Source organism: Bufo gargarizans, chromosome 5, assembly GCF_014858855.1.
Source record: "Bufo gargarizans isolate SCDJY-AF-19 chromosome 5, ASM1485885v1, whole genome shotgun sequence".
NCBI classification, from domain to species: Eukaryota; Metazoa; Chordata; class Amphibia; order Anura; family Bufonidae; genus Bufo; species Bufo gargarizans.
The window spans coordinates 208257935-208282830 of record NC_058084.1 but is presented as its reverse complement, the minus strand read 5'-3'; the positions used below and the strand labels follow the sequence as shown (position 1 = coordinate 208282830).

Genomic DNA, 24896 nt, shown 5'->3' with positions numbered 1-24896 from the left:
TTACCAATAATTATGCAAATATCAATAATATTCATAAATAGGCGAAATCGTCTACTGATGACCCCGCCTATTTATTCCCTTAACATAATATAACATATGCACCCTCGCCTTGTCTGCACGCTGCGCTGAAATATTTATTACACAATAGTTTACTACTACGCTATATCTATAGATCAATGGTTATAGATATATATACACATATAGACTGACACATCACAGTACAGTAAGATTATTACAATAAACACCTACAACACAGATAATACTACACTACACACAATCCCAATTCCACCCTATAAACTCTACACACACATACACATTAGCAGCCCACCCAACCTGGCTCTAAACTATCCCTATGAACGAAGGGTTAACGGTGACACTGCAGGGGTTAATACAGGGTTACAGCAGGGGTAAAAGGGGTAAAGGGGAACAGGGATGCTTCTGCAGGGATAGGGCAGGGGATTGCAATGGGATGTGTTGGTGGCAGGGAAGGGGTTATATAGGGTGTGTGTGAGGGGTGGGTAGGGGCTAGACAGGTAGGGGTTAATCATGGCAGCAGTGAGGGGGATAATGCTGCAGGGGTATACTTGGCCCTTCCAGGGTTACTAGGCCTTCTCCAGGGCGCGTGTTCCTGACTTGGGGCTCCTATATCAGCCTCAGAAACAGCTCACCTTCCCCTCCTCAGGGATGTGACATCATAGTGTGACTGTGACGTATGCCTGCACCCAGGACTGCCAGTTGGCCCCCTGAGGCTAGCAGCACCACACGCCCAGCCATGTCACAAACATAAGGTGGGGCAGAGCATAGTAACTAGGCTGCTAAACTCAACAAAAGGCCTCAGATCAATTGATCCATAAACCTTTGAAGTCACCAGCCACCTGGAGACATATCCACGCCTGCAGGAACTGGCTGGTTAGGAAAATTGGCTGCATTTAAGTATATAGATGTGTGTGTATATATATATATATATATATATATATATATATATATATATATACTTGGGGTGCATCTATATACACTCATTATAAACCTGGGGCAATATCTATCTATCTATATCTGGGGGAGAGCCATGGCAGATACATATATATATCCATATACATACGCCCACCTGACTTCCCTCTACAGTTTAACATTTATATCTAAATATCCTATGAAAAGGCATATCAAGATATTTTGTTCTGGGGTGTACACTTCAGCAACCTTGGTGCTGAAGTGTTCAAGAACGGGCCTAATTTTAAACAGCCGATCAAATGTTGGGTCATTTTGGGGCAGACACTGTGTATACTGTCCTCATACACGTTAGCACAGTGTGTAATCTGACATGTAGCTAAACCCCCTGTCTTCTTAAGAAAAAAGGCTGTGCAGCTGTAACCTTCTCTTTTATTGTTAGTAGATTGTGACAGGAAAGGTGAAACTACAGAAATAAAACAGTAGTATTTCAGAACATATATAGCAATAGTATATTGTATAGGATACAGAATAATCTGCTATACATACAGTACATGAGGTAATAATGCAATGACAATGAGCTCAATAAACTGCAGTATATTGACACATAGATGGTGCCCTTACCGACTATGCTTGAAACAGGCTGTATAACAGATCATGAGCAGAAAAACAAGTGAGTGTGTGGCTCCTCAGACAGACATAAGATGGCTGCTGCTTCTAAACAAGCACAAGACCACCAAGAAACAGGAACTACCCACAATGCATCGGAACTACAGGCTAGACAAAATGCACAAACCCACCAGTAGATGGTGCTGTTACCATACAATATAATACAGATGGGATACAAACACAGGTAATGTAACTGGTAAACACACAGAGATAACTGGATTTGCATCTGAGGATAGAACACTGTGCATTATCGTTGTAATGCAAAAACTTCAAAATCGACTCAACTCTATTCCGGGCCATGGAATTACTGAATATTGGAGTGTGGTACAAGACATCCGCACTCGAATACTGTCTAATTTCATTATTTTTTTTTTTTAACAAGCCTCATATGCAGCAGAAGCCCCCAGAAGATTTTCATTTCTGCTGCTGTAACTGGGGTTCAACCAAGGGGTCTTGCGAATGGCGATGTGGGGTTCTGGGTAATAAACTGCTGGGCATATAAATTTGTTTGGGCCACAATAAAATTTAATAAATCTTCACAGAAATAGATTTTTTTTCAAAATCTTTTTCAGTGAAGACCGTGCAGTCAATTTGGATTCCAGAATTTCCCACAAACTCTGGAATTTGGGGCTGATAATCATCAGGGGCTGGGGTCCATATGGGGTCACTCTGGGGGTCTGCCTCCACTGCTACCCTGGGGTGCCTTCTAGAGGGTCCCTCATTAGGAGTAGAGGAAAGTGGCATCCTCTTCTCCCTCGCTAGCAGTCTCTGTATCGGAGGCAAGAAAGGCATATGCCTCTTCAGCTGAGTACACGCGTTGGGATGGACGAGCCATTGTTATTTTATTGGAGTGTGACATGCTGCGACTGCGATCCGACAGTCGCAGGAAAATCCATCTTGGATGGATTTTTAGCAACTGTCGTGTCGCAGCATGTCGCAGTGCAACACCATATCCTATCATTATAAAAATTGTTGAGACAAAATGTTGCGCGATGCATGTTGTCGTGTAGCCCAAGCATTAAAGGGGCAGGTCGCTGTGGAGGTCACTGTTAAAGGGGCATGGGCCACTATTAAAGGGGCAACTGCTCTGAAGGTCACTGTAAAGGCAGCAGAGTACTGTGGAGGTTACTGTCGAGGGAGTGGGGTGCTGGGGAACTCATTGTTAAAGGGGTGGGCTGCTGTGAAGGTCAAAGTTAAGCGGATGGGCTGCTGTGGAGGTCCCATTTTAGAGTGGCGGGGCACTGTGGGGGGGGGGGGGTCAGTGTTAAGGGGTGGGGTGTTGTGGAGTTCACTGTTAATGGGGTGGGTTCTGTAGAGGTCACTGTTATGGGGGATACTGTCTATCTTTTAGCCAGATCCTTCTGCTAGTGAACAATAAAGAATTTGGGGCACTGATTGGATGGAGAAAGTCTGTGCAGGTACACCCACACCCCCAATTGGTTAACACCCCTTTGTACCCTTACTGCAGACTTCTAGCAATTCATTCATAATTTCTAGTCGAAATAAAGGGAAAGTTAATACAAGGCACTTACTAATGTATTGTCATTGTCCATATTGCTTCCTTTGCTGGCTTGGTTCATTTTCCCATCACATTACACTCTTGTTGTCCATGGTTATGTCCACCCTGCAATCCAGCAGCGCTATAGGAATAATTGCTGGCCTCTCTGGTTGCCAGGACTGCGGGAGCTCACATAGGCTGGTGCTTTTTTCTGTAGTCAGTAAGCACGGCCACTGCTGCTAGATTGCAGTGTGGTCATAACCATGGAAACAAGATGTGATGGGAAAAATTAATCCAGGCAGCAATGGAGGCAATATGGACTATAGTTGCATCGGGTATCAAAGTATCAATACCCAATCAATACTTTTAGACCTGGATTGATACGATACCCGGTTTTACTATTTAACAATACTACTGTAGACTGTGCTACTGCGCAGCCTAGTATCAGTCTCTCCCCACTGTGCTGCTGCTGTCACCAATGAGAACATAATATTGAGGAGGAGGGGAGGGGCTGTGGCAACTGCGACACCATTAAAAATAATTAACACATTAATTCAAGTATAGGCTGCGGGTGCTGGTATCACATACCCGGCATTAGTCCTCAATAACAGGGCATGTGATCCAGTGAATCACGGCAATTAACCCCTCAGTTGACGGATTGCAGCACCCTGTCATAGAGGCCAGGTGGCGGGTATGTGATACTGCTGCAGGCACCTGCAGCCTTCACTTTAATTAATGGATTAATTATATTCATTGGTGGTGTAGTGCGCCCCCCCCAACCCAGTATTATATTCATTGGTGGCCACAGGGTCCCCTTCCCCCTCCTCTTCATTGGTGGCAGTGGCAGCTTCCGATCGGAGCCCGAGCAGTGAAATCTCAGGGCTCCGATCAGTTACCATGGCAGCCAGGACGCTATTAAAGCCTTGGCTGCCATTGTTATCTCCCTGCTGCTGTGTGCACTATGCACAGGGCAGCAGGGAGAGAGAGTGTGAAGTCCTATTCACCCTAATAAAATAGAGCTCTATTAGGGTGAATAAGAAGAGGGATTAAAACGGCTCATGTTCTAGCCCCCTAAGAGGGCTAATAGTAAATAAAAAGTTTAAATCACCCCAATTTTAAATATAAAATATATAAACAATAAAAAATAAACATATTACATATCACCACACTCGAAAAAGTGCGAACTGTTACATTATTAAAAAGTACCTCCTATGTGGTGAATGCCGTAGGAGATTCTCTCTTTTTTTTTTTTTTTTTTTGTCACCTTGTCCCCCAAAAATATAGGATAGGACTGATCATGGGCCGGACTTTCCATAAAATGCGGAATGCACGCAGCCTTTTTGATGATTTTTTTTTTTCCGCGTGGTACCGTATATTGAATGGTATCATGTATCGCAATAATTTTTTAGGACATCAAAATCGAATCAAAATGTTTGTATTGTGACAACCTTAATATGGACTAATCACAGTACATTAGTAGGTGCCTTGTATTAGCATTTATCAAGTAGAGAAAGTTACTTGCTGAAGTGACACAACCCCTTGCCTGCTTATAGGTTTTGTACATTCTTTGCACTTTTTCAAGGGCAGATTCTACAAATCCTTTGCTTACATAACTGTTTACTACGCTGACAATCTAATGAGTCCATCTGGCATCCTGTCCTGCAGCACCTGCTTCTCTCCCCTCATCTTAGAGATGGATGGGGGTCTCAACATTCAGACCCCCACCGATCTAAACTTTTCATATGTTGCTACCCTGCCACTTTAAGATATCTTATGCAACAAAACTCTGGCACGCTGCACTCCTGAGATAAAGCAAAATGATTAGCGTGTGCCTCTTAAAGGGGTTATCAATCCCTATAATGACCCCTGTTACGGCCTGCTATTGGCTGTTCCCCTGTTGCCAGAGGTTTTGATCCACACGACGGGGATATGCAACAGCGATCAGGAGCGGGGTAAGTATAATGTATATGAGGGGCCTAGGAGTTAGGGGGGGTCATTATAGGGGTTGGATAACCCCTTTAATCATTTTGGCACATCTTATGCCAGTGGCTATTTACTAAAACCTACATATGAATTTAAAAAGTAATTGGGTCAAATTAATCTTTAAATTTATCAAACTGGTGTGAAGTAGAACGGAGTTAGTTGCCCATCAGATTCCACCTTTCATACGATGCAGACAGCACACATCGTATGTCCGTTCTGTGGCGTGGCAAAAAAAATTCTCCATTTTGCGGCCGAGAATAGGCATTTCAAATATATTGCGGGGTCTATGGAATGGAAAAATGCGGGATGCACACGGCCGTTATCCTTGTTTTGCGGATCCACAATTTGAGGACTGCAAAAACGTATAAGGTTGTGCACATGAGGCATAAAGGGAAGCCGTCAGCAGTTTTATAGTGGTTTTTTTATTTATTTTTTCAGAGGGCTTGTGCACTACATTGAGTCCATTCTTGAGTCTCACTGGAGCTGCTCAAAGGGGGTTTTAAGAAAATGACTGGCTCAAAACAAAGCCGTTCACTGAGGGTGTCTCCTCCGTTTTTGCTGAGTATGCACAGGGAGAGAGAATAATTCCAGAAGTACAACTCCTTAGGTGCAGTGCATTCCCATTCTCGGTTTTCATGACGAGTGGAATTGGAATAGTTGTAAGTAACGTTGTTTGCTCCAAAAGACATCATGACTCATCGCATGGACCAGCATTTTAATTGGAGCACAATTCAAGACATGACAAGGTAATTGATCTTCATGCTGATCACTCTACCCACATGCTGTTTAGCTTGACGCACAGCGAAACAGCGCGTGTGCAGGTGGGATACGGTCTTGGTATTTGTGATGTCTGTCATATGATAATTACAAATTACTGACTCGTAGGACAGATAATTGAGTAGCAATTCTAACAAGACACATTACTCTATATGGAGAGCTCTTTCCCCAAAAATCATTATCATACAGAGGCCTTCTATGCTGATCACATGACTTGAGGCAGGGGGTTTTGGACAGAACTGTAAATATTCTTTATATTCTGCTGTTTTGGCTATTAGCGCGTGCAGTTGTTAAAGGGAACTTTTCACATTGAACATGGTGTTTTAGCTGCAAGCATTTTACAGAGCTGGAGTAGCTGAACAGATGGATCTATCATTTTAGGAGAAAAGATTCAGTATATACATTTAAATTCCGTCTCATTCTGAGTTTTGAAGTCAAGACAGCCTCCCATGACTGTACATACGCATATAGCTGTCAATCACTGATAGGACCGCCTCCTTGACTTCAAAACTCAAAATGAGCAAGAATTTAAATGAATAAAATACAAGTTACCATATTTATTTGCCCTATAAGACTCTCAACTCCCCCCACCAAAGTGAGGAATAAATGTCTGTGCGTCCTATGGGTTGGATACTAATGAGCGCTTTATTAGTACTCATTAGTACAGGAGGACCTGGAAGCAGTGAAGGCAGCACTCCCCGCGCTCTGTACTCGCTGCTTCCTGGTCCTCAGTCGCTCAGTGTGCTGTGATTGCGCACAGTATGATGACATTGGTGCTGAGAGGTAAGTTGATTTTAGTGTTATTGTCTAAATAGGGGTCCTAACGTTGGGGGTTTGGTCTGTGTTTGATTGATAATCCTTATTAAGATTTCTGTCTGATCTGAGTTCTGAATTGGGGGTCTTAACATTGGGGCTCTGATCTGAGGTCTGATGCACACTGTAGGAAAAAGGGGCGGACTTTCTGGTGGCTGGGACCGTGGGAAAGCGCAGAGGTGCCAGCTGATGTCAGGAGCTGCAGGAGAAGTGCCCCACCCCCTATTTCACCTCCTTCATACAGTGCCCAGAGCTCTCTGCACTAGCACTGGCAAACTACTGCTAACTACCCTGCCTCCTTCTCAACCTAGAGATGCCTGCAAAGTAAGAAAGCTTCCCCATCAATTGGACATCCTCTATCTTGTGGATAAGGGGATACATTTAAATCTTAAGACAACCTATTTTAAATACTTCTCATTAGTGACATTTATAAAGTGATTTGTAGAAAACCTAATAGATGTCTGCTTTCCTTTCAGCTGCTTTTGTAGGTGTTTTGCACTGGTAAGTTGTGCTTTTTTTCCCCCCCTAATCAAAACTTATGATGTCTGTAATGTCCTATGGGGAAAATTATTTTTTATTAGTTCATTGTACTCCTTATCAGCTAAAATTCTTTTTTTAAATTGGTCTTAATTACAAATATGGAACACTTTTTTCTGTACAGGGCTGAGATGCTCTAATAGAGGAATCTAAATTTTCTCTCTCCTCGGTCAGCCAGCTAATCTGATGGGCTCCTTATCTCTGCTCTCAGACATTATAAACACTCATCAAAGCTCAATCCTTATCTTACTGATAAGAAAGTGACTTAAATACGTGTTTATGACCTCTTAGTAATTTAGTAGGATGCACACAGCTAGAAAAACTGTTAACCCTTTGAGACAGAACGGCTCAATATTTTTAATAAAGACCATTTAAAAAAATGATTTTTAGCCCCAAATGAGTAAAATACAGTCATAAAAAATTTGCCTCCGAAGGTGTACATAGCTTTTAAAGAGAACCTGTCGCCATGGAAATGTTGTGCAATAGAGCAGGAGGGGTTTGCCACATCCCCTGTACATGTATGGCGGATGTAGGGTCTGTAAACATGGCTCCTGCTCAGAAGCTGGGCGGGTGCCATAGTCAGTGGGTGCCTGCTGTTATCGCACATCTGCTTGCAGTGTGTTTGGAGACAACTGTGTTCACGGACATTTAAACTCTCAGATTTCATGGTCAACTGCGAACCTAGCATCTGAATGGTCCTTTAGAGGAAGTGGGTGGCCTCTTTCAGTGATTGACAACCTTCTCCATATAAAGAAAGTTATACTGAACCTCTTGTCCCCAGATCAGACTGCATGTTCAGTGTAATAGGTTCCCTCTAAAGTGCTTTTCTCAGACATTTATAGTATATGTGCAGGCCAAACCATGAATGTTTTATGGCTGGAGTATTCATGTTTTACACAGAATAACAGAGGGATGGCACTATGCAGAGTTCTGAAAAAGAAATTGGTGACAATGTAGCAATCTTCATCTTGACACTCAAAGAAGCACTCCTACAAAAAAAAAAAAATCTCTCACCTGGAAAGGTACATGATGTAAACCGTACTAAATCTTCTTACCAGTGACTGTATTTGTGAGTTATCCCCTCCATTCTGATCCTCAGCTGTGTAATGTGACCAACACTCTTCAAATAGCACAGCATCTTATGTGTGGACAGGAAGCTAGTTTCTCTATGTATTCCTATGGGAGCCTCAGTGTCGGTCTTCTAGGAATGAAAAGTGAATGAACTGACTTTCTGTCCTGTGTCACATGACACAGCTGAGAATCAGAAGGGAGGTTATAACTGACAAATACAGGCACTACAGGATACATTATGTACCCTTCTAGAAGGTCAGAGAATAAAAATATTTATGGGAATTCTACTTTAACTTGGCTTTACTTTTATCATTTAGACAAAGTTAATACAAGGCACTTACTAATGTATTGTGATTGTCCATATTGCCTCTTTTGCTGGCTTGTTTAATTTTTTCTATCAAATTATACACTGCTTGTTTCCATGGTTATGACCACCCTGCAATCCAGCAGCGGTGGCCGTACTAGCACACTATAGAAAAGGTGACTACCTATGCGCACTCCCGCTATTGCAGCCACAAGAGAGACCAGTGCTTTTTCAGGGTGGATTCCAGGGTGGTTATAACTCCTGGATACCAGCAGTGTATAATGTGATGGAAAAACTAATCCAGCCAGCAAAGGAAGCAATATGGACAATCGCAATACATTAATAAGTTCCTTTTATTAACTTTGTCTACACGATAAGTGACATTTACTGAAGTGAGACAAACCCTTTAACGATTTAACTTATTCTGTGGCAAGAAATCTTTAGGCCCCTTTCACACGTGCGAGTTTTCCGCATGGGTGCAGTGCGTGACGTGAGCGCATAGCACCCACACTGAATCCTGCCCCATTCATTTCAGTCGGTCAGTGTACATGAGCAATGTTTTTCATGCATCACTTGTGCGTTGCGTGAAAATCTGTTCTATATTCAGCATTTTTCACGCAACGCAGGCTCCATAGATCTGAATGGTGCAAGCAAGTGTGGATGCGAGTTTCACGCATGGTTGCTAAAGAGATGAGCGACTCGGTTCCCCATTTAGTTTATTATTTTCCATTATAACATGGTTATAATGGAAAATAATAGTATTCTTTAATACAGAATGCAAAGTGAAATGTGACTTGAGTGTTAAAAAATAATACAAAACATCACTCGCCTCATCCACTTGATTGCGCAGCCGGGATCCTCTTCTTTGTTCTTCCTGAAGGACCTGCAAAAGGACCTTCGCTGACGTCATCGCGCTCATCATGTGGTGAGCGCGGTGACGTCAGCGCAGGTCCTGCTGAATGAAGATAGAAGGACCTTTTTTCACTCATCAGTTCTGCGTTGCGTGAAAAACACAGCATGTTATATATTCTGTGTTTTTCACGCAGCCCTGGCCTCATAGAAGTGAATGGGGCTTCAGTGAAAAATGCTTTGCATCTGGAAGCAAATGCGGATGCAATGTGTTTTTCACTGATGGTTGCTAAGGCTACTTTCACACATTGGCTTTCCGTTTGTGAGATCCGTTCAGCGCTCTCACAAGCGGTCCAAAGCGGATCAGTTTTGCCCTAATGCATTCTGAATGGAAAAGGATCCGCTTAGAATGCATCAGTTTGCCTCTGTTCAGTCTCCATTCCGCTCTGGAAGCAGACACACCTGTCTTGGCACACAATGTAAGTCAATGGGGACGGATCCGTTTTCTCTGACACAATCTGGCACAATGGAAAACGGATCCGTTTCCCATTGACTTTCAATGGAGTTCATGACGGATCCGTCTTGGCTATGTTACAGATAATACAAACTGATCCGTTCATTATGGATGCATGCGATTGTATTATTGTAACGGATCAGTTTTGGCAGATCCATGACTGATAAGCCTAAAATACAAGTGTGAACGTAGCCTAAGGCCCCTTTCACACGGGTGAGTATTCCGCGCGGGTGCAATGCGTGAGTTGAACGCATTGCACCCGCACTGAATCCTGACCCATTCGTTTCTATGGGGCTGTTCACATGAGCGGTGATTTTCACGCATCACTTATGCGTTGCGTGAAAATCGCAGCATGCTCTATATTCAGCGTTTTTTCACGTAACTCAGGCCCCATAGAAATGAATGGGGTTCCGTGAAAATCGCAAGCATCCGCAAGCAAGTGCGGATGCGGTGCGATTTTCACGCATGGTTGCTAGGTGACAGTCTATTCACTGTATTATTTTCCCTTATAACGTGGTTATAAGGGAAAATAATAGCATTCTGAATACAGAATGCATAGTATAATAGTGCTGGAAGGGTTAAAAAAAATAAAGTTAACTCTCCTTATCCTCTTGATCGTGTAGTTCCCGGTCGGTCTCTTCTTTATCTGTGGGCTAAATGACCTGTGGTGATGTCAGATCACATGGTCCATCACCGTGGTGATGGAGCATGTGATCTGACATCACCACAGGTCCTTTAGCCCACAGCTAAAGAAGAGACCGACCGGGAACTACGCGATCAAGAGGATAAGGTGAGTTAACTTTTTTATTATTTTTTTTTTAACCCTTCCAGCACTATTATACTAAGCATTCTGTATTCAGAATGCTATTATTTTCCCTTATAACCATGTTATAAGGGAAAATAATACAATCTTCAGAACATCAATCCCAAGCCCGAACTTCTGTGAAGAAGTTCGGGTTTGGGTACCAAACATGCACGATTTTTCTCACGCGAGTGCAAAACGCATGACAATGTTTTGCACTCGTGCGGAAAAATCACGCATTTTCCCGCAACGCACCCGCCTCTTATCCGGGCAAAAAACATGACGCCCGTGTGAAAGAGGCCTAAGAGATGTTGTTTGTAAACCTTAACTTTTTTTATCACGCGTGTGAAAAACGCATTGCACCCGCGCTGAAAAAAACGGAACTACTGAACGCAATCACAGACAAAACTGACTGAACTTGCTTGCAAAATGATGCGAGTTTCACTGAACGCATCCGGAGCCAATCTGGCACGCTCGTGTGAAAGAGCCCTTAATTTTCAATTAATTTTGTGATGTGATGTCAGTTAGGGCTTTTTCACACGAGCGGATGCCATGCGTGACATCCGCTGCGTGAATGACAGCCAAGATCCCCTGCGGACAGCAGAAGCACGGAGCATTAACATGATTGATAATGCTCCGTGCCTCTCTGTGACCTTTTTACTACAAAATCACAGTAAGATAACGTTGTCATCCGTGATTTTTCAGTAAAAAGATAACAAAGAGGCCTGGAGCGTCCTCAATCATATTACTGCTCCGTGTCTCTGCTGTCCGGAGTGGGGCTTGGCTGTCATTCGCGCAGCGGATTACCTGCACGGCATCCACTCGTGTGAAAGAGCCCTTAGGTTAAGAACTGCTTAATCTGTATTTTATGTGCAATACAAGTATTTTCTAAAACAAAATATGTCAAGAGAGTTAAAGGGGTTATCCAATACTATAAATATGTCCTCCATATGCCGAGCCCCTCGCAGTGAATATACTTACCCTGCTTCCTGCACCGCCGCTTCTTCCTGTGCACGGATGAAAACATCCGGTGTCGGGGGGAGCAGCCAATGGCAGGCAGGGACAGGGACAAGCCTCTCTAGCGTCAACCGCTAGGGAGGCTTGTCCCCGTCTGCCATTGGCTACTCCCCCCGACACCGGATGTTTACATCCGTGCACAGGAAGAAGCGGCGGTGCAGGAAGCAGGGTAAGTATATTCACTGTGAGGGGCTCGGCATATGGAGGACATATTTATAGTACAAATATAACCCCTTTAAGGTACTAATTTTTGACGGTCACTTTAAATCATTCTTGGAGAGCCCCTTTAAGAGAGAATCTAGCTTTGTTATTGACAGATTTTGTTAAAAAAAGATGATTTATTATTTAAGGTTCATTTCAATTTATATTCTTTTTTTATTTATTTTTTTTCTTCTCCTTTTTCTTTCTCCAGGGGTTACATATCAACCCTTTTTGAAAATGATCGTCATTTTTCTCACCTTTCTACTTTAGAGCGAGAGATGGCCTTCCGCACTGAAATGGTTTGTTTTCATCATCTAGAATGAATTCATGTATTAAGGATACCTGTCGTAGTTTATGGTCCATATTAATTTGGTTTGAAATTTACACTTGGCTCACATTGTTAAAAAGTATCTGTGGCATTATTAAAGGGGTCGGACACTTTCTGTCCACTGTTGACCAGTGTGTTTATGAGATGATGATGATGATGATAATATGAGACTTACTAATATAGTCTTTGCTGTAATTCTGCACCATTTTCTATATTTCATAAGGTATTCTCCCTTATGTGCTGTCCACATAGAGGTCTTGTCCATATAGAGGTCTGCTCCATTCAAATACACTGCACATGCCATCTCTACTTGTTCTGTTGGGAGTTTAGTCCAGGTGCAGTGTATTTGAATGGAAGAGACATCACATGGAGGTGATTTGCCTGGTCACATGACCCTCTATCAGCAGCCATTTTATGAACAGGACCTCTGTGTGGATAGCACAAATAACTTTGTAAGCCACGGCGCACACCTTATGAAATATAGAAAATGGTGCCAAATTACAACAAAGACTATGTTAGTGTCATATTATCATCTCACAAACATATTGGTCAACAGTAGCCAGAAAGGGGCCAACCCCTTTAATTTTGCCAATTTTTTATTAGTTATGATTTTATAATTTGATCTTTCAAATTTCATTTCCAAGGTATGTAGAGTACTGGCATTTCTAAAACGTAATGACCCTATGCTGTCTAAAGGCTAATTCACATGACAATATGAATGGGTCTGCATCTGTTACGCAGAAAAGATAGAGCATGTCCTATTCTTGTCCGCAATTGCGGAACTCACATGGGCCGGTATCCGTGTTTTGCGGATCCACAAATTGCGGACTGCAAAACACTACGGTCGTATTTATGCGCCTTAATATATAGACCAGCCAGGCACAAGATGGGCACATCAGGGTTTGTGCCACTAATATAAATGTATCCCACTCAACAGATATCACAGTTCTATCACTTTTTTCAAATACCGCCATTTATTAAAACTGCCTTATTCCAAAGTTATTAGCCAACCATGGCGCCCTGTGGCAAATCGGTTTTGATATTCAGTTGCTGTAACAGAGACTTGTTATGTAGGAACCTTTATAGGAGCCTTGTAATGTTGGATGTAGGAAGATTTATTGGTAAGGACAAGGGGCGTGGTTAGTGTCACATGATCTGCTGATGTTCTGACACATCTCACTGCCCAAAGGCATGATGGGACAGCGGAAACATGACAAACTGCAAATAAGGTGAATAAAAAAGTAAATAAAAATATCAAGGAGGAATGGGATATAGAGTAATTGCTGAAAATATACTTTAGAGTGAAAAGTAGTTTATGGCACAACCCTTTTAATCAATCTATTGGTTAAATTACTTTGGACCATTTTTATTTTGCGCACTTGTAAATAATACATTTGCTGCAGAATATGGCTCCACTAAACCACAGCCACCTTCAAACAAAAAAAGACAATAGTGACACACGACTTTTTGACATAAATATATAATGGATATATCTACACAAAAAATGGCGCAAACAAGACCAGAAAATGGGGGCTTTAAAGGGGTTTTCAGAGACTTCATAACTGCTGACTTATCTTTTGGATAGACCATCAGTATCTGATCAGTGGGGATCTGACCCCCGCCAATCAGATGTTTGAGAAGACAGGGCCGCTCGCAGTAGCGCCAGCCAAAACCTTCTCTCAGCTTTTCCTAGGCCAGTGACCACACGTACATCAGTCACGTGGCTTAGGAGCAGCTCAGCCGAATAGAAGTGAATGTGGCTGAGCTACAGTCTGCTTTACTGCGTAAGGTACTGTGCTTGGTAAGCACGGAGAAGAGCATGGCTCACACAGGAGCAGCTGATCTGGTAATGAACCATCCCTATCCCACTGTTGATGAACCATGGCACGGGTGCCAGAGATGGCACTCCGAGTCCTCTCTGTGGGCACCCGCACCCTTGTGCCAATATGGCTTAGACTTTTCCTGCCATTCATCAGCACAGGGCACACTACGAACGTCATAGGCAGTGCACTGAACGTAGGCAGGCTGTTTTAGCTAAATGATAAAGTACATGGAACATATACTATATTGGACAGTAGTAATCAGGTTAAATTGCGGTGTTGGCACTTTGCGATAAATAAGTGGGTTTTGGGTTGCAGATTGGGCACTCAGTCTCTAAAAGGTTCACCATCACTGACCTATCCTGACTATAGGTCATCAGTTATAACATCTTGGAAAACCCTTTTAAACTTAGCAAATGTGGATTAATGGCTTTTCTCTAGAAAAATATCACACGAAGTGGACCACAGACTACCAATGCTTCCTGAGAGTAAAATAACCCCCAGATAATGCTTATTATGACTTGACATCAGTCTCCTAGTAATAGTAAAGTATTGTTATTTGTGTATTAAACCAGAATTTTTATTACTTTTTTTTTTCCAGGGTCTCTATTATTCCTTCTTCAAATCAATCGCTGAAGCACCATCCTATTTTTCTGGGTTGCTGTTCATCATGAATGATAATGTTACAGAATATCCTAGCGTAATAAATACTTTAAAAAGGTTTAATGTCTACCCCGAGGTAAGAGGACATGGAGAAGGTTTGCCGGCTTCCTAAATCAGTTGCTTTATTTTATTATTTTTGCAATGTAGTGTATCACTTTCTCTACAGTACTGTACACTAACTTGCAGTTCAGCTTTGACAATTTTATTTCTAGTTTGGTAGTAGTGAAAGTTGTTATTTCGCTAAACGTATCCTCAGACACGATTGTCCTTTTAGGGTGATGTGTCTGCCAACATACCAGCCTATCAGACTGTGCTTTCATATACAGTGGGCAACAACAAAAGAACACATCACACACAATATTCTTTTTTTTTTTTTTTTTTTTTTACACCTTGGCTAGTAGCTGCCATATGCCACTGTATGAGATGTGAGTATACAGTATGGCCTTCAGTTTCACACCAATCACACTGCATTTAGCACATTCTAAGAATTTTATATTTGTAACATGTTGTTGCGGAAATGGCACAGATTTTCTCCATAGATTTCATTCATTACAGTGCAAAAAGAAATATTAAAAATCCACAGCTATATCCTCGTCAGAATCCACAACACAGCAGATATTTAGGCCGGATCAACAGCCTGATTTTTATGATGCATGTGAGATGTAGTGCAGTCACCTAACTATCAGTGACTGACAGCTATCTATGTATACACACTTACACAGAGAATCTTATCAATTACTGATACCACCTCCCTGTGTAAAACTATCAGTGACTGACAGCTATCTATATATACACATATATATATATATATATACATACATATACACACACACACACACACTCTTACACAGAAAATGTTATCAATCACTGATAAAATTTCCCCCGCGTACAGCTATCTCTGTATACACACTTATACAGAGAATGCTATCATTCACTGATAACACCTCCCCTGTGTACAGCCATCAGTGACTGACAGCTATCTCTGTATACACACTTACACAAAGAATGATACAGTATCAGTCACTGATTTTCTGACCCTGCTATTGGTATATGTGAATTGCAGAGATAACATAGTCTAGAATCCTCCCCAATCCCACTTACACCCCCATGATAGGACTTCATGGCCGCAGTCTGCACTAGAAGTTATCACGCTAAATCCATGTAAATAATTGCTTATCAACCTCTCCTACTACACCAGACTGGACATCACATTCCAGCTATCCATAAAGTAGTATGTGTCACCTATAGGCTCCCATGTTTAAAAATAAAAACTATATATTTTTGGTGGGAAGTCTTTGTATACAATAGCTTAGCAGACTTCACTATGCTAAGTATAGCTATGGTTGCATTCACAAAAAAGAAAAACCAAGGCAGCACACAGGTATCCGTGTCAAACAGTGGGTAATTTATTAACCCATGTGATAGCAGCAACGTTTCAGCTCACTCCATGGAGCCTTCGTCAAGCCATAATACATCGTGCAAAGTCAGGTGCTTATAAAGCATACATAATTAACATGGTGATTACATGATTGAGTGTCAATATCCTTCAAAACAGTTAAAAAATCCATAATTCAAAAGTGATGTAAACAAAGTGTATATTATTCATGATCAAATATATCCAAACAATCAAACGTAAAGTGCAGTGTGCCAATATTACATACATACATTTATGTGTTACAGTACATATCCTAAAAGACCCTTGATTAGCCAACATCGAATCTCAGGTGTACATAATTGTGTATATTAAAAACAAATAGCTAATTATCCAAGATTTTTTTTATTTTTTATTTTTTTAAATTGATTATCTTTATTAATTAATATATCGAAACATTACAAATATATGTTTAAAAATCCATAATTCAAGGTGATATAAACAAAGTGTATATTATTCATGATCAAACATAAAGTGCAGTGTGCCAATATTACATAAATGTATGTGTTACAGTACATATCCTAAAAGATCCTTGATTAGCCAACATCCAATCTCAGGTGCACATAATTGTGTATATTAAAAACAAATAGCTAATTATCCAAGATTCCAAGATTCTCACATGTAGCTTGAGACGGCAGGACCTGTTCGGCGTCAAAGAAACCATACTGCGCAGGCGTAGAGTACTTCTCATCCCGCTATATTAACATATCGCATAAAGGACATACGAAACCACAACCAAGATGGCGACCCAACAATAAATGTCGACTGAGCATGCTCAAGCCCATAAGGAGGTGGATGCAATCTGCCGGTCACATCATCCTGTCGACATTTATTGTTGGGTTGCCATCTTGGTTGTGGTTTCGTATGTCCTTTATGCGATATGTTAATCTAGCGGGATGAGAAGTACTCTACGCCTGCGCAGTGTGGTTTCTTTGACGCCGAACAGGTCCTGCCGTCTCAAGCTACATGTGAGAATCTTGGATAATTAGCTATTTGTTTTTAATATACACAATTATGTACACCTGAGATTGGATGTTGGCTAATCAAGGGTCTTTTAGGATATGTACCGTAACACATACATTTATGTATGTAATATTGGCACACTGCACTTTATGTTTGATCATGAATAATATACACTTTGTTTATATCACCTTGAATTATGGATTTTTAAACTGTTTTGAAGGATATTGACACTCAATCATGTAATCACCATGTTAATTATGTATGCTTTATAAGCACATGTATTAAGGCTTGACGAAGGCTCCATGGAGTGAGCTGAAACGTTGCTGCTATCACATGGGTTAATAAATTACCCACTGTTTGACACGGATACCTGTGTGCTGCCTTGGTTTTTCTTTTTTGTATATGCAACAAGACCTTGGTCTTTTTCAAGGTATTGCACCAGTTGTTTGCTTGTGTGCTGCTCTTCAACTCTTTTTTGTATATGGTTGACTTCACATATATCCAGTGTAGATGTCCTCCAGCAAGGTTGTTCTGGATCAAAAGACATTGTAGCATCACTTGATCTGGCTTTTGAGGCAATTGAGGCTGTGGATTATTGGAGAGGACAATTGGCGCAACACATCATGCTTCTGGCATCCGAAAAGGCTATAACATTCTCTGTGAATTACTCTTCTAAAAATAAAGTATTTTTTGTAAAATATTGGAAAAATGCTTGTTTTTAGAGTACGTCACCTCAAAGGTAGAAATTTGCTGTGATTGTAGAAACAAAATTGAATATGTTTTTGTTCTCATATTCAGATTGCCATTTTATTGCTATATTCTGCTGCAGTGGTTGTGATTGCAAAACATGTCAGTGGTTGTTTCAAAATTGGCAAAGCGAGCAATAATACCATTTTTTGGCAGACGTGTATGGACTCTATTATAAAGGCATTCTCCACATGACTCAAAATCCCATTCTCCATGCAGGTGATGCTAGCCGGCTTGTTCCGCATTTATACATCTACAATGAGTGTTGTTGGCATCGAGACCAAGACTTGCTGGACAGTAAATCGGGGCAATGAGCTCAGTCCTGTAGAAAGCTGTGAAGGTAAGTTCACAAGCAGAACATTAAATATTAGAACCTTATGTTTAAAGTGGATCTGTCATGGAGGTGATAGATGAGTTGCTGCTGAGAAGATTAATTCATTCCATTTGCAGTTGCTTATGAAAATCTCCTCTGACCTACTTCTTAACACTTGCAAATTTGAAAAGCCAGCTCTAATGCCACATAGCATACCGAGTGAAGAACCCGTCACCTGAACCTGAAGCTAAGAAGCAAGTCCAACGTTACAAATAGTTTGACTGCAGATTTAAACTGCATGAATATACAGTATCTCACAAAAGTGACTACACCCCTCACATTTATTATAAATATTTTATTATATCTTTTCATGGGACAACACTGAAGATATGACACTTTGATACAATGTAAAGTAGTCAGTGTACAGCTTGTATAACAGTGTACATTTGCTGTGCCCTCAAAAACACTCGGCACACAGCCATTAATGTTTAAACCCCTGGCAACAAACATGAGTACACCCCTAAGTCAACATGGGAAAATTGTGCCCAATTGGCCATTTTCCCTCCCCGGTGTCATGTGACTCCTTAGTGTTAAGGTCTCAGGTGTGAATGAGGGCAGGTGTGTTAAATTTGGTGTTATCACTCTCTCATACTGGTCACTGGAAGTTCAACATGGCACCTCATGGCAAAGAACTCTCTGAGGATCTGAATAAAAAACAATTGCTACTCCACATAAAGATGGCCTAGGCTATAAGAAGATTGCCAACACCCAGAAACTGAGTTACAGCACGGTGGCCAAGACCATACAGTGGTTCCACTCGGAACAGACCTATCCAGAGGTTGCCTTTTCAAAATAGACGTATGAATGCTGCCAGAATTGCTTCTGAGGTTAAAGGGGTTAGCTCGTCAGTGCTCAGACCACATGCCGCACACTGCATCAAATTGGTCTACATATCTGTCGTTTTAGAAGGAAGCCTTTTCTAAAGTTGATGCACACAAAAGCCCCCAAACAGTTTGCTGAAGACAAGCAGACATGGATTACTGTAACCATGTCCTGTGGTCTAATGAGACCAAGATGAATGTATTTGGTTCAAATGTTGTCAAGCGTGTGTGATGGCAGCCAAGTGCGGAGTGCGAAGACAAGTGTGTCTTGTCTACAGTCAAGCATGGTGGCGGGATTGTCATGGTTTGAGGCTGCATGAGTGCTGCCGGCTGTGGGAAGCTACAGTTCATTGAGGGAACCATGAATGCCAACATGTACTGTGACATACTGAAGCAGAGCATGATCCCCCTCCCTTTGGAAACTGGGCCGCAGGGCAGTATTCCAACATTAATAAGAACCCCAAACACATCTCCAAGACGACCACTGCCTTGCTAAAGAAACTGAGGGTAAAGGTGCAGGACTGGCCAAGCATTTCTCCAGACCTAAACTCTATTGAGCATCTGAGGGGCATTCTCAAACAGAAGGTGGAAGAGCGCAAGGTCTCAAACATCCAGCAGCTCTGTGATGTCATCATGGTGGAGTGTAAGAGGATTATAGTGAACTCTTCCCAAGAGTTAAGGCAGTGCTGGAAAATAATGGTGGCCACACAAAATATTGACACTTTGGGCACAATTTGGCCATTTTCACTTAGGGATGTACTCACTTTTGTTGCCAGCGGTTTATACAGTAATGGCTGTGTTGAGTTATTTTGAGGGCACACCGAATGTACACCGTTATACAAGCTGTGCACTGACTACTTTACATTGTATCAAGTGTCATATCTTTAGTGTTGTCCTATTAAAAGATATAAGAAAATATTTAAATAATGTGATGGGTGTACTCACTTTTGTGAGATATTGTATCAGTTTCTCACATTGCCCTCAGTTACATACTGTAGTACCATGCAGTATATCAAAATGTAGTATTTTGTGAAACTGCTGTTGATTTTTAGATTTTCAAATATGTAAATGGTGGAATCTGTGGCGATTCCAACTCAAAAACTGTAGTTCAGTCCATATTTAGAACAGGTGGCCAAGTCCACAAACTCAGCCTAAAGGGCTACTCCAAACATGTAGGAATTGGTGGTAAACTGTAAAAAAAAAGATGGTAGATTGGGAAAATATGTTGGCAAATGTTTCAGAGTGGGTTAAAAAAAATTGAAATAAAAGAGGAGCTACTCACTGGTTCTGCTCGGACCGCTCAAGAGTAGAAATGGTGGGGGATTGGTGAAGTGAGTAACGCTTCTTTTATTTTGTGCTGCTTCCACACCATCATTAGGAGACATCCGGCAGGCTGTTCTAGCATATGTGCTGGGATTTAGCTGGACAAAAATCGTGGCTTGCAGCAATTTTGGTCCAGCCTAATACCAGCATATATGCCGGAGTGCTGGATCTCTACTGATTCCCATTATAGCCAACGGGGTCCATCCAGCAGGCAGCACTTTCTGGCAATGCCGGATCCAGAGAACTGCAGCAGGCTGTACTCTGCCGGAACAGCCTGTCGCATGTCCCGATTGCTGGTGTAAAACTGGCCAAAAAGTGTCACTAAACCCTGAGGAAAATTTATCAGAGTCAGCACCCCAGAATTCTTGCTTCAGAAAGTCTTAAAATTGAGCTTTTAGACTTTTTTTTTTTTGCTTAGGCTAGTTTCACACTAGCGGCAAGGAACTCATCAGGCTGTTCCGGCGGGTGAACAGCCTGTCGGATCTGTGCACCCAAACTACTGCTCCGGCCCTATTGACTATAATGGGGGCGGGCCGGAGTTCTGGCGGTAGCACGGCAAACATGCCTAGAGGCGGCCGAAATAAAACTCTGACATGTTGCCGGAACTCCGGCCCGCCCCCAATATAGTCATTGGGGCCGGAGTAGTAGTCCGGGGGCACATGTGCACTAGCGGCAGCACGGATCCAACAGGATGTTCACCCCCTGGAACAGCCTGCCTGAGTTCCTTGCCGCTAGTGTGAATGTAGCCTAATTTGCTAAAAAAATTTAGAGACCATTTTAGATTTTTGCACCACTCACATTAGTTTTAAAAAGTGGGTGGGGTTAGCCTGCTGAGCTGATGTAAGCCAAATTTATCAATTGAGGCTTTTTAAACTGTCAAAAATTGTCTGTCTTTTTTTCACTGTCAGGGATTTGGCTTCAGTGGTCCGATTTTACTTCAATTGTGTTTCCTTGTGTCTTCCTTATTTATTTATTTTGTCTGACGGGAAAAAAAAGGAAGGTTATTGAAAAGTGTAATTTTATTGCACCGAGGTCTTGTAGAAAAAAACGGACACTGACGCGGACATGGATAACATACCAGTTGTGCATCTGTTTTTTTGGACGGACCCATTGACTTGAATGGGTCCGTCCTCCGTTTTCCACTGACAAGAATAGGACAGGTTATATTTTCTTGACGGACTGGAATCACGGACGCGGAGAAAAAACGGAGGACTATCAGTTTTTTTTTTTTTACAGCTCCATAGAAATGAATGGGACCTCCGCTAAACTGTGAAAAATGACGAAACGGACGTGGATGCACACAACGGTCGTGTGCATGAGGCCCTACTCCAGTAAAGGGGTGGCATAAAAAGTAGAGTAAGAAAAAAGGGCTAGATGCACATAATTTATCAAACCACATGCAACATTTTGATAAATTTGGCCTAAATTACAGCAACACAGACTCCAGCTAAATTGACATTAACAATTCCCATTGTAATAAATTTCCTCTCCTGTGTTTTTCAGGCCTTGGAGATCCTGCCTACTTTTATGTCACACTGATCTTCATTTTAAATGGCCTAATGATGTCCTTATTCTACATATATGGAACATATTTAAGGTAAGCATTTTTCCAGCCCTTCAGGGGAGTCTGTCACCATGATTTTAGACCATTATCTGCAGTAATACATGAGTAGCTTTGCCCATAAGGAGGGCAGGTTGCCCTTTTTTATTTTCCTACTACCCCCCAATCCCTGAAATGCACAGCTTGGATGGACTGCTGTTCAGCGCTAATATAATGGAGAGGACTCCATGCCCAGCAGTCCTGACCATTTATTTTAATGCAGATTTAAAAGCTGACAGCGGGAGAACGGGGTGCAGTAGGAAAATAAAACGTAGTAATATGGACTCCTTATCTGCAGTACTACTCATGTATTACAACAGCTGATAATCCAAAATTGTGGTGAGAGATTCCCTTTAATGTAGTTAACCCATAAAGACAACCTCTGATCACATACTACCCTGTCCTGCTGTGTGTTCTTTCTAGATACTTTATTATAATGATTGACTCTATACTTTCAGCATGAGCTGATTAGTGGAGGTCAAAGTCCTGTAGACAAATTTATCTAACATGCATGTTAACCAAACATGTCTAAACCTGATTTTAATTATCTCTTAAAAGAGACCTTAACCACTTAAAGGGGTTGTCTCACTTCAGCAAATGGCATTTATTATGTAGAGAAAGTTAATACAAGGCACTTACTAATGTATTGTGATTGTCCATATTGCTTCCTTGGCTGGCTTCATTAATTTTCCATCACATTATAGACTGCCTGTTTCCATGGTTACGACCACCCTGCAATCCATCAGCGGTGGCCGTGCTTGCAAAATATATGAAAAAGCTCTCTGGTGGCCGGGACCAAGGGAGTTCATTTATTTATTTATTTTTTTTTTATTTATTTTTTTACCAGTATTTGAGTGCCCCACTTTCTCTACTCTCCACATTTTATTGTTATTGGCATTTATTCTGGGCTGAGCACCACGTACACGTGCTTGGAAAAGGGTCAGGGGTTAGTGGACCCAGTTCATTAATATATGACACGGCAGTGCCTCCTGCTTTTGTTTTTTACACCATTAAGGGCCGTTTCACACGAGCGGATGCCGTACGTGGCATCCGCTCCGTGAAAGAGTGCCAAGACCCGCTGCAGACTGCAGAGGCACGGAGCAGTAACATGACTGTTAATGCTCCGTGCCTCTCTGTGATCTCTTTACTACGAAATCACAGTGACAACTGCTCCGTGCCTCTGCAGTCTGCAGCGGGTCTTGGCACTCTTTCACGGAGCGGATGCCACGTACGGCATCCGCTCGTGTGAAACGGCCCTAAGGGAGTTCATGTGGGCTGGTGCTTTTTTTTTTTTTTTTTCTATAGTTTGCAAGCATGGCCACTGCTGCTGGATTGCACACAACCCCTTTAAGGACACAGACTGGTTTGATACTTAACCCCTTCCTGACAGCCGTCATACATGTGCACCTGAATTTGAAGAAACCTATGTTGTTGTAGTTCCCATGGCGCCCTGCAGGTGGCAGTTCTCCATAAGAGCATAGCACATCTGCAGTGAATTTCTTCTTATACTCGCCTAGGGTGACATAGAAAAGAAAAAGGTAAAAAAGTTTTAAAAAATATAAGAATTTAGATCGCCCCAATCCGTAATTAAAATAAAACTAAACAATAAAAACATCATGGGCATTGCCATGTCTAAAAATGCCAGAACCGTTACAATGTAAACGTATTTTTCCAGTACGGTAAACTCCGTAACAGAAAAAAATCGAAGTGCCCTATTTGCCATTTTTTTCATTGCTTCACTACCCCTCCCCCCCCAAAAAAAAATTATAAAAAGTGATCAAAAAGTTATATACACCCAAAAACTTTTTCAAGCAAAACTTTGAATGGGGTATCGCTGTAATGATACTGACCTGAAGAATGAAAATAACAGGCCAGTTTTAACTCTTAGGGAACACTGTAAAAATGAAACCCTTAAACTGGCAGAATTCCCCCCCCCAAATTCCACACCTACCTGGCATTGGTGTTGTATCCAACTGCTGTGCCACCAATATATGATATGGATATAACCCTTTCAGTCCAGTCCAATTTTTTTTTTTTCAGTGTGAAAAATTGAGCTTTTTTTTATGCTTCCCATTCATTTCAGTGGGAGATTCAGAGCTTATTCTGCCCCAAAATAGGGTATGCTGCTTCTTTTTTCCACTTTTTTTTTTTTTTTTTTTTTTACATGGGGAAAAAAAAAAAAACTGCAGCTTCCCACTGAAAAGAATGGAAGACTTTTTTTATGTGTTTTTGAAGCTCCAAAACCAGTGCCAAAAAACTCTGTGTGAACGGGCTCTTACCAAGATACTTGAAGTGACATGACAGTATAGACCAGGGTGGGAAAAGATTAAATCCACTTGTACATCAAGCTGTGACTATGAGCTACCCCTCAAAAATGTAATAATTTTCTGCTTGATGGGTTAGTCCCATCTTGTTTAAGAGGTGGCATGTCACAGTCCTTTCCTTAGTGATATGCTCTCACTTTACAAGGGGGGAATACAGCTTTATAACTCCCATTGGCAGCATATACAAAATGGCAGCATTCTGAGTAGGGTTGGGCGATCACAATATATATTGCCATAAATACCCATTTAGAAGAAAAAAAACACACAAAACATGTACTCATGTTTCAGGTTTTTAATTGTATAGTATAAAACCTGAGAAAAGGTTGTAGAATGAATGAGATGTGACCTCAGGACTAGGGGTGGACTGGGAACTTAAAGTGGCCCTCCAAGAAACAAAATAACTAAAAGTGAAACCATGTTGTAGATGAGATAAAATTGTTAGACGGTAGGACAACACAATTGGACAGCGCCAGCAATAGCACAGTGCAGCAGAAAATACTGCGACAGCAGAACTGAAAACTC

At 41.6% G+C, this 24896-nt stretch overlaps 1 protein-coding gene across 2 annotated transcripts in view; it reads left to right on the top strand.

Moving 5' to 3' along the window:
* DPY19L1 (dpy-19 like C-mannosyltransferase 1) overlaps positions 1–24896 on the top strand; it is a 157286-nt gene that overhangs the window by 33953 nt on the left and 98437 nt on the right. For both annotated transcript variants that reach the window (XM_044293629.1, XM_044293628.1), the window contains exons 2-6: positions 7162–7186; positions 12192–12279; positions 14730–14867; positions 18153–18273; positions 21954–22047. In XM_044293629.1, the coding sequence (XP_044149564.1) occupies positions 7162–7186; positions 12192–12279; positions 14730–14867; positions 18153–18273; positions 21954–22047 (466 nt within the window). The remainder of the gene's footprint in view (positions 1–7161; positions 7187–12191; positions 12280–14729; positions 14868–18152; positions 18274–21953; positions 22048–24896) is intronic.